At 42.6% G+C, this 10,623-nt stretch overlaps 1 protein-coding gene across 2 annotated transcripts; it reads left to right on the plus strand.

Annotated features, from left to right (window-relative positions):
* Positions 1-350: 350 nt before the first annotated feature.
* On the plus strand, positions 351-4,629 carry LOC121308159 (CD276 antigen homolog). 2 transcript variants are annotated; one of them, XM_041240436.1, is made up of 3 exons: positions 351-447; positions 2,960-3,046; positions 3,423-4,629. In XM_041240436.1, exons 2-3 carry the CDS (start codon positions 2,967-2,969, stop codon positions 4,396-4,398), a joined length of 1,056 nt encoding a protein of 351 aa, XP_041096370.1. In that variant the 5' UTR covers positions 351-447; positions 2,960-2,966; the 3' UTR covers positions 4,399-4,629. The 2 variants fall into 2 exon arrangements, with proteins under 2 accessions (XP_041096370.1, XP_041096369.1); XM_041240435.1 differs by lacking the exon at positions 351-447 and having other exon boundaries at positions 2,847-3,046.
* Positions 4,630-10,623: the final 5,994 nt, after the last annotated feature.

Consider the following 10,623-nt stretch of genomic DNA (forward strand, 5'->3'; position numbering starts at 1 on the left):
GTGTGTGTGTGTGTGTGTGTGTGTGTGTGTGTGTGTGTGTGTGTGTGTGTGTGTGTGTGTGCAACGGGACATATTTGTTTAGGCTTGAATGACTTATCTGTTTGCAAAGGAAGACAGACAGATAAGCTTTAAACTCCCTTGCCTGTCCTGTTGTGTAACCGCTGCTCGCTTTCTGCCGGGAAGCCCTTTCTTGAGATCTGGGGGAATTCCCATACATGAGAGTACAGTGTGTGGTGTGATGAGCGTCCGGTACGGGTCCACCAATTACATGCTGCTTATAGGAGGGGGGGGGGGGCTGTTTGAAAATAAGTGTCTCACATGTGTAGAGCAAGGCAAGGTTTGGTTATCACATCTCCCAAAGACACTGCACACACAGCTGGCTTTAAAAGCCGATCATCGGAATTTAGGAAGATAACTGCCCTCGGCTCACTCTAGCGAGGATGCACTGTAAGAGTCTATCTGCATTACTGCACGTGGCTTTAAAAACAGAAAATAATAATAATCTGTGGTCAGTCTGCATGCATCTACGTGTCTAGTTAGGGATAAAGTAACACGTTTGTTAAAGTCTGTGTGTATTTGTTAATAGCCCATAATGAAGCAGCAAATGTTTTCCAGCTTTAACATGACGTGATAATTTAAAATAATGCCAGCAAAAGAAACTGGTAATATCAGGATGCGCTGCTGGAAAGGCTGAATGAACATTGTGGGGAATCTGAATAGAGGCGCAGGACAGTAATGTTTGAATTTAAGACCTGACTCTTCGATAAAGCGCTATATTGGATTGATCTCCGTTACATCGCAGAAATGCCCGGTCTGTTCAAATCGTACTTTGGCTACTACAATACTCTGCATCGTAAATATCCTGCGTTTTCCGAAAACTTCAACCCGTGTGTACAGCTGAATTCTAATTAGATTTTTCTCTCGTTAAACACGTAAACACAGAAAAGTGACGTTTTAAGAAAATCGGTTTTCAGAAGACGCTTTGTCGTGTAATGTGGGAGTCTATTTGTAATGATCTGGGCGTGCCTGGTTTGTGTAATTTCATGCATGATTAAACGTATATCGCCTAATTTATTGTCGTTATTATCAGGTTTATTATTAATAACACGCGCTCCAAATTGAACACGTGTTTTATTTAGTATTTTTTTCTGATAAGCTCGCCCCCCTGTGCGGGGCGGTGTACGCACGGTTCACTTTCAATTATATGGCACGAACTCTTATTGTTTCCAATACGTTTGCTTGTTATGTGCCTGTTTGGAGTGGGAAAGAAAGAAAGACTAAATCGCAGATGAGAGGAAATGTTTTCCGTTCAAGCCAGGCAGACTGTGCATCGATTCCTGGTACGCGTCAGAATCCTCTCCTTATTTATACCGCGTAGAGACAGGTGACGAAATCAGCCGCTGATTGGTTTACACATATCCTGAGTTCTGCATTTTTTTTTATAGTTTTATAGTTTTTTTTTAACTATGATAACATATTTTTATAGCCCTTGAAACAATGTTGCGCCAGGCAACAACTGATACAATTTCTGAATAGGTGCTAACAAACTGCTTGCTAATACCAAAATGAGGTTCGCAAATGCTTACTGGTTTAGAATAAGGACGGGGGGGGAGAGAGGGGGGGTTGCCGGCGGTAAGGCAGGTCAATTTTTTTTAAGTCGCCTCTCTAAACTGCAATGCATTTGACATGTAAGGTGAGCGTGAATTGCTTCAGCAGTTTAGTGAATGCATTTCATTGCGGTGGCGATTCTATCCGGAGAGCCTCGTAACAACGATTAATCGTATTGATTGATTTCATTACTAACTTTCCACTCGCCGGGGCTCGTATTCACAAAGCTGGCTTAAGTCTAAGACCAAAAAAAAGCGGCTCAAGTCGTTTTTGCTGACTTTGTTATGACCGAGTCTTAAATCCGTTTCACGAAACGATTTTCTAGGGAGTTCTTTATTGGTATTGTAGGGCACACCTGGACATGACTCCTGATAGGGGAAGATTCATTCCCTACAGGTGCTAACCCTGAAACGGGACAGTTTCAAACACCGTGTACGATAAGAGAGGAAAGACTGCAGCTCTGCTGTGGCTGTTAAATACATGTCCAGTGTGTTATTGTGCCTTTATATAATAACAGTAAGAGTACAAAAGAAAAGCCAGTGTACCTGTTGAAGGAGGAGTGTCGTGGTGTTTATATTATTCAGCAATTACCTGTCATCTATTTTAGATCAGGGCTATATTACAGCAGTAGGGAGGAGAGCTGTTTGCAGCTGTTCCTGACAGTGGCGCAGTGTAGCGATGTTATTTAGATGTGGAGTTATTTGAGCTTGCTTATTAATTCAAGTGTATATCCCTGCACTGGGTTTGTTCCACAAGCAGTCTGCCTGAGCCCCTGTGTGTATAAAGAGCAGGGGTGTCCCACCCCGAGGGAGAGGGGAGCCTGCTTCCCTGTTTAATAGCTGCACTGAGATCCAGATTGTTATCTAGTGCAGCCATTTCTTTTGCCTTGTTTTTTTGTTTTTGATCCTGAAAGTAAATGTTGTGAGGATTGCAACCTATTCCTCTGTGTGCACTGTGTGTAGATTAACATCATTTCACCCAGGAGATCCCCACAATGACCATTATATTAATATAATAATATTATCTTTAATATAGCTTTGAAAGGGCTTCAGCTCTACCCTTCCGAATGCTGTGCCAAAAGCAGAATATCTGTGTTGCTAAGCGCTCCCCCCCCCACTCTCTCTCTTCTCTCTGTGGATTGTGGGAGGGGCCTGTGAGCAAAGAGCAAGGAGCAGTGAACTGTGAGCTCTATTAGTAACTTTAAATTAGTTTAAATAAATAGATTATATAGTCTATAACTAAGACTGCTGTGATGTGTAATAATAATGATAAACAGACAGACGAGTCTTTGAATATTTAGGGGCTCCAGTGTGTACCGCTGTATGAATTTGAGATTTCTCTTGTTTGTCGGTACAGAGATGCAGAAGGAGCGTGCAAAGAGGATGGACTCTGCAGGAGAAGAAGCGTCCCTGAATTCACCTGAGCTGCCCTGGAACCAGTAAGACCCCCCGATCCACTATTGTACTCCAGGGTTTCTTTTCTCTTGGCTTCAAAGTGTGCTCTTCTTGTCCTGTTCTCTGCATTCAGTTTGATGCATCACTTTCTCCACTTCTTGTTTTCTGCTCTGTTTCAAGTTTCTACTCGCTATTGAACTTGTTTCATTGGCACTGGATCACATCAGGCAGCCTGGGAGCAAAGTGCCCCAGTGAGTGTCCGAGTCACAAATGTGCTGTGTGTGTGTGTGTGTGTGTGTGTGTGTGTGTGTGTTTTGTTTATAACCCTGGTGCTCCCTGTGTCTCTCTCTCTCTCTCTCTCTCTCTCTCTCTCTCTCTCTCTCTCTCTCTCTCTGAACTTTTTGCTCTTCTCCTGTTCAGGCTCTATTTGAAGAGAAGGACCGAGTCCAGGATCCAGTTAAGGAGGAGAGTGTGCTTCACTGGCCCTGCTGCTGCTGCTGTTACCGGGGTATTGGCAATCCTCATACTGGCTGCTGGCAGGGTCAGCGGCAGTGAGTTTGTGACAGTCCTGAGCTCAGTGAAGTGTACTGAGGGGCAGGACTGTATCCTGAGCTGCACCTTCAACTACACAGCTGGAGACTGGGATGAGAAGTCAGCAGTGGTCTGGAGAAGAGCAGAAACAGGATGGATCATTCACAGTTACTATGACAACATGGACCAGCTTGCCCATCAGCTCCCTCAGTATGTGAGCAGGACCAGCCTGTTTGATTCTGAGCTGCAGCGCGGGAACGCTTCACTGCTGCTGAGGAGAGTCAGGGAGGAAGACGGTGGAGAATACGACTGCTCTGTTTACGTTCCTAGACTGTATGGGACGGGCCTGACTGAGATAAACGTGGTTCCGGCTGAACCCACAACAGCACCAGCTCACGTGACAGTCCCGAACTCAGTGATCTGTACTGAGGGGCAGGACTGTATCCTGAGCTGCACCTTCAGCTACATCATAGCTGGAGACTGGAAGAAGATAGGTGTGATCTGGAGAAGAGCAGAAACACATGACATTGTTCACAGTAATAATAACAGGGACCAGCTTGCCCATCAGCTCCCTCAGTATGTGAGCAGGACCAGCCTGTTTGATTCTGAGCTGCAGCGCGGGAACGCTTCACTGCTGCTGAGGAGAGTCAGGGAGGGAGATGCTGGAGAATATGAGTGCTCTGTTCCCACTCCTAGACTGCACGGGTCGGGCCTGACTGAGGTAGTCATGGTTCCGGCTGAACAACACCACTGGTGGGTTTTAGGAGCAGTTCTTCCTCTTCTTCTTTGTGTGGTTGTGGGACTGTGGCTCTATAAAACAAGAGGAGGAGAGAGAGGGGTGCTGTTGCAGTGTGGGCTTGTTTAGAAAATGTTCTAATCTACTGCTCAAAAAAAAAAAAATAAACTAACTTGCCACACACACACACACAGCGCTGCCTAATCGCGATACTGATAAATCGCGATAGCTGCTGAATGGGATAGAACTCTGGGAGACGGTTTTTCCCAGTGCTCTTGATGTCGTTTAACTGGGACGTCCCTTTGTTTAATTGGGATGCAGTATTTTCAAATGATGAACAGAGATCGCTTTTCAGAGCAAGGCGGGTCGCTTTGCTCAGAGCAGCGAGTGCGTGATCACACTGACTCGAGTACATTGAGGAAACCACGCTGAACTCTTGAAGGAGGAGGAGGAGGAGGAGACTCCGTTGGATTCTCACGCTGCTCTTGCACAGAAAGTTGGCGCGTCAACATCGCAGGGACGATTCATTTTGTTTAGGAATAATAAAAAAAAAAAAACATTCACTCTTAAATGATGTATTTAATATTTACTCGTAATGTCATGTGATTTTTTTCATTATCTTTTCATTAGCAGAGTTAATAGGAAGTGAAGCCCTGGACATTAGCATACGTTTTTCTGTATTATTTGAAGCAGCTTGTTTATATTGCTGACTCCCAGAAACACTGCACACTGGAATCCCTCTACAGAGACAGAGGGGCTGGAGAAATGTGTCAAACAAATCTTATTATTATCATCAACTCAAGTCATGTGTTTTATAATTGATGATTTCTCATTTATAATCAGGACCTTGAATATTTCAAGGAGGGATTTTCTCATCTTTATTTGAGTCCCATGTGTCAGTTTAGACTCAGCCTAGAGCACTAATAGAACAATCAGCCCATTAGCACAGATTATCAGCAAACAACTGGGCCCTGATTGAATCACAAAGATCATTGTTTAAAGGGTAGCTGGCACAGTCATCATGCTTTAAATACACACCCCTTATTGATTTTAGGAAGGAAGCTTTTTGCAATTTTTCTTTGGAGAATTCACAAGTAAACTGCTTTGATTGCATCTCCATCCTGCTTGTAAGAGATCTGGAGAAATGTGTTCAAAGCAGATATTCCTTGCATAAATACATGCTGCGCACGTGCAGTCTTCTACACATCCATGTTGCAGTGAGCTGATGAGGTGGGTGAGTGTGAATCTGTTCTGCAGGGAAGCACAGCAGGCTGGTCTCACTGTTAACTGGAGCTCAGTAATACTCAGCCTGCAGTATTTTCACATTGAACTGTGTTCTGGTCAGAGCTGCCATTCTGAGGGAGACACGCCATCTGCTGTCAGAACATGAGAACTGCAGTCAGTGGATGTAATGTCAATCACACTCACCAAACTCTCAAAAGCCTCATTCCATTTGCAATAGATTATATTATGAGCTCAAGGACCGATGTTTTCTTTGGATCCCTTTATTCACTCTCTCCCTGCTTGTTCAAAGTCTTGATGTTTTTTAAACCTACACCCCTGCATATTTCTTGGGACAGTGAAGTCAAAATTGCTATTTCTGCTGTACACTCAAGCAATATGAAAATACGAGGACAAGATGAATTTGAGGCAAAAGTACAGAATGTCACCTTTTACTTCTGGCTGTTTCAATACATACGTGTTTTACCAGCTAAGAATAACAGCACTTTCAGAGTTCCATCCCCCCATTTTATGTGAGCATAAGTATTGGGACAATTCAACTTAAAGCAAATATAAGAAGCATAAAAGTGAGTATTTAGTCGCAAATTCGTGCATGCAATAACAGCAGCGACTCTGAGACCCATTGGCATCACCACACTCTTGGGAACGTCCTTTGAGGTGCTTTGCCAAGCCTTTACTGCAGACATTTCCAGCTGTTGCTTGTTTTGGGGAGTTTCTGAGTTCAGTCTCCTCTTCAGCAAGTGAAATTCATGTTCCATCAGATTTATATCAGGAGATTGATATTGCTTGAGAGTACAGTAGAAATATCAATTTTGACTTCACTCTCCCAATACTATGGAGGGCAGTAACAATAATAATAATAATAATAATAATAATAATAATAATAATAATAATAATAATAATAATAATAATAACAACACAGTGTACCAATTTTTTTATTTATTTTTTTGTTCCTGGGTAGTAAGTGTTATTTCCTAATTGCTTATGCCTCAAAAGTATAGAAAATGGCTATTATTCCCCACAAACTTTGCTTTTGTGACCAGGACAGTGATATTTCAAAATATCACTATTTCCAATGGGAAAACGGGCAAATGTGTGTCTTTTCGTTCACATAAAGTCAGAGAAAAACAACATATGAATCCAAACTAACATGTATTTATACTAAAGTAATACAAAAATGACTACAAAAGATTTAGAAGTGAGTAGTTTTTCTAGATTTACGATTATACTGTATTTACACTGTCACAAATAGTCACTGTCCTGGTCACAAAAGCAAAGTTTGTGGGGAATAATAGCCATTTTCTATACTTTTGAGGCATAAGCAATTAGGAAATAACACTTACTACCCAGGAACAAAAATTGTGTTACATAGTGTAATAAATGCATACATATCTTATCAATTTTATCATAAAATATGAATATTACATAAATAAGCCACATTATAATATTAAACATTCCTGAAGTAACTCTTTCTGCTTCTTTTTCTGTTATATAAATTGACAAAACTTGCCATAGAAATGTTCTCCCAGTCTGTCTTCATTATTGTTTTGGGCAAACTCCCTCTTCACAGTGTTCGCCTCAGTTAGCAAACGTTTGAGGCGAACAGGCTAGAAACAGAACAAAATATAAAACTGTTCTCGAACCTTCTCCTAGTATAACGCGCTTCCTAACTCAGTGCGATCCTCCCACTCAGCTGGTCGCTCAGCAACGCGTCTGCCACACCCACACCCACACCCCCACAGTTAGTGCGCTTTATGTTTCCAAGTCTTTATATCTGCTATCTATACTCTTTCACTGGAAATACAGAGGTGGTGTCTGAGTGGTTAAGGCGATGGGCGTGAACTCTATTCGGGTTTCCCGGCTGAGGTTCGAATCCTGCCGGTAATGTGAACGTTTTGAATGTCTACATTGTCAGTTTAATGTCTCAATTATTACTCTCTTGGAGAGGGAGAGAGGGAGAAAGAGGGGGAGCCTCGCCTGGGTGAGTTTACTCATGGTGGGTGTCTGTCTGTCTGTCTGTTCAGAGGCAGTACAGTGAGCGGCTCATCAGTGTTCAATGCGGTCTGGTCGGAGGCAGTATAGTGAGCGGCTCATCAATGTTACTTGTTTGCTTCCCACAGTAATTCAGCAACAGTATTAATCTTAGCAAAGGTGTCGTTTTCTTTTTACTAGCTGGTTACTTTGGTTTCATGTCGTTTCTTACACGCACTCCACAGGCACGCTACTTTAATCGCCACTGCACGCTGTACAAAATGCTATGAAACTATTTATATTTTTATTAATTAATTTAGACAGTGTTAAGTTTGTTATATCTTTTTAATTTTGTCAATACAACGTATTTTTTCAACATGAAGTCATTGTCGGTGCTGTTAATGATATATATTTGCCGCGCCTGTGTTATACATGCAATTGTGTTGCATATTTGACAGGGAATAAAAGCAGCCAGGCTAGTGAATAAATACAGTAGAAAAAGCATTCTCGTGATTCATTAACTTCCCCTTTGCCTCGAATCGTAGCTCCTGCAGAGCGGACGCGTCCTTCACGTTTACAACCACGCCTCTCCACGCGCGTGTGCGTCTCCACGGCAGTGGTGTTTCTGAGCTCTGGTGGTTAAGTTATAGTGGATTGATTTCATATTCACCGTTCAGAAATACAGACACAATGAGTACGCTATAGTATACTAGGAAAACATTCTTGAACCTCTGCCAAATTATTAATCTATTTTTATCACTACCAGAAGTGTGGCTCGAATCCACACTGACATAAGTGGCTCGAATCCACACTGACAGAGGTTCAAGAATGTTTTTCCTTCCCAGCGACAGCGAGTGGAAGCGACAGCGAGTGGGAGAAGTACAGGCGTGGAAAAGTACAGAGCAGTTTCGAAGCAGAAAGGAGAAATTGCATCTTGAATTGCTTTAATCTGAAAACAGAGGACATTGGGGAAACACAGCAGCAGCTCAAAGTCAAACAGCCGCGTGTGTTTTTCTGATAACAAACAAGCTGAAACTCGGAGCAGCTGATTCAAATTCAGCGCCGTTTTGAGACACGGGCGAGGGGAGGAGCCGACAGCACAGCAGAACAACGCAGTTAAACGAGGCAGTCTTCCCAGCGACAGCGAGTGGAAGCGACAGCGAGTGGGAGAAGTACAGCGTGGAAAAGTACAGAGCAGTTTCGAAGCAGATTGAAAGCAGGTTGACAGCTGCAGAAGAAACTAAACTTCAAAAAAAAAAAACCTCAACATGGTCTTCAAGCCAGTAATCTGTGACACCTGCTTGATGTGGGAAATCCGAGAAAACCCAGCAGAGCCAAGTGTGCGTAAAGTGCCGCGCGATCCAGGATTTGCATAAACTAGTAAGTATGCTAGAAATGGAGCTGGAAGAAGTGAGACAGCAACAGGATCTTGAGGAACTGGCACACCCACAATTCATGGAAGTCTGCATCACCCCTAACAGACTGAAAGCCACCAGGGAGATAGAAGGTCAGAACAGCTGGGTTCAGGTAGGCAGAAGCAGGGAAAAAAAGAAACTTCGTCAAACACAACCACCAGAAATCAAAACAACCAACAGATTTGAGTCACTTCAGAATTTTAATGAACAGAACCAACAAGAGAATGAAAGGAACAACATCCAGGACCCCATTGACAGTGGTGACCAGACAGCAAAAAGAAGGGAGGTCATGATTGTTGGGGACTCCATATTGAGAAACACAGCAAGTTCAGTTCGCAGTTTGGACCCCCTTACTACAACAGTGTGCTGCCTTCCGGGAGCCTCGGTCAAGCACATCACTGAGAACGTGGACAGGCTCCTAGAACGAACAGGAGACGACCCGGTAGTAGTCGTCCACATCGGTACAAACAACATTGGAAGAGACAGACCAAAATCCCTGCAAAACAAATTCAGAGAGCTAGGAAGGAAATTAAAAGAGAAAACCAAAACTGTGGTATTTTCTGGTATACTACCGGCACCTTGCAAAGGACCATATGGACAGCTGGAAATAATTAATCAAAACGCATGGCTGAAGACGTGGTGCACACGGGAAGGCTTCACCTATCTTGATCATTGGACCACATTCTACAACGAGGACTATCTGTATAGACGGGATGGACTGCATTTAAATAACAAGGGAACTAGTCTACTCGGAGAAAAGATCCTCGAGCAGGTTCGGAAGCATTTAAACTAGAAAGGAAGGGGGGAGAAATCAACAAAAAAACAGAAGGGAGACCACATCAAAACAAGAACAACAACTCAGGTAAGACAACCATTAAATGTATTTATCTAAATGCTAGAAGTATCAGAAACAAAATTCTAGAACTTGAAGCTACTGCACTAACAGGTAACTATGATGTGATAGGTGTTACAGAAACTTGGTTGTCTGAGAGTGATGGGGACGAATATAATATTTGTGGGTATACACTGTATAGGAAAGACAGGCAGGACAGAAGAGGAGGAGGGGTAGCGCTATACATAAGAAACAGTCTTGAAGCCCAGGTGTTAAACCTGGACAAAGAAAATAAAACCGAATCAATATGGGTCAGAATAACAGACAAAAATTCAAAAGGCATAATAATAGGAGCATGCTATAGACCGCCAGATTCAGACGGTGAGCACAATAATCTGTTATACAATGACATTAGAAATGTGTGTAGCAAAGGAGAAGCCATACTAATGGGGGATTTCAACTTCCCCCAAATAAAATGGGAAAACCCGGTGGGTAGCGCGAAGGATGAAATAGAAATGGTGGAAATGACAAATGACTGCTTCCTAACACAATTTGTGAAGGCACCCACTAGAGGGGAGGCATGCCTTGATTTAGTCTTTTCAAATAACGAAGATAGAATAACTAAAACAGAGGTCAGAGAACCACTGGCAAACTCAGACCACAACATGGTCTCATTTGAAGTGTTTTTTAAATCCCCAAAAGTAAAGACTAAAGCTAAGGTTTACAATTTTAGAAAAGCAAACTATGAAGGCATGAAACAGAGACTAACAGAAGTAGATTGGAGTAAAATAGAGAAAACACCCACAGAAGAAGGATGGTTGTTCTTCAAAAATGTAGTACTAGAGGCACAAAACAATTATATCCCTAAAGTAGACAAATCTAAATGTAAAACTA

Source organism: Polyodon spathula, unplaced genomic scaffold (genome assembly GCF_017654505.1).
Source record: "Polyodon spathula isolate WHYD16114869_AA unplaced genomic scaffold, ASM1765450v1 scaffolds_470, whole genome shotgun sequence".
NCBI classification, from domain to species: domain Eukaryota; kingdom Metazoa; phylum Chordata; class Actinopteri; order Acipenseriformes; family Polyodontidae; genus Polyodon; species Polyodon spathula.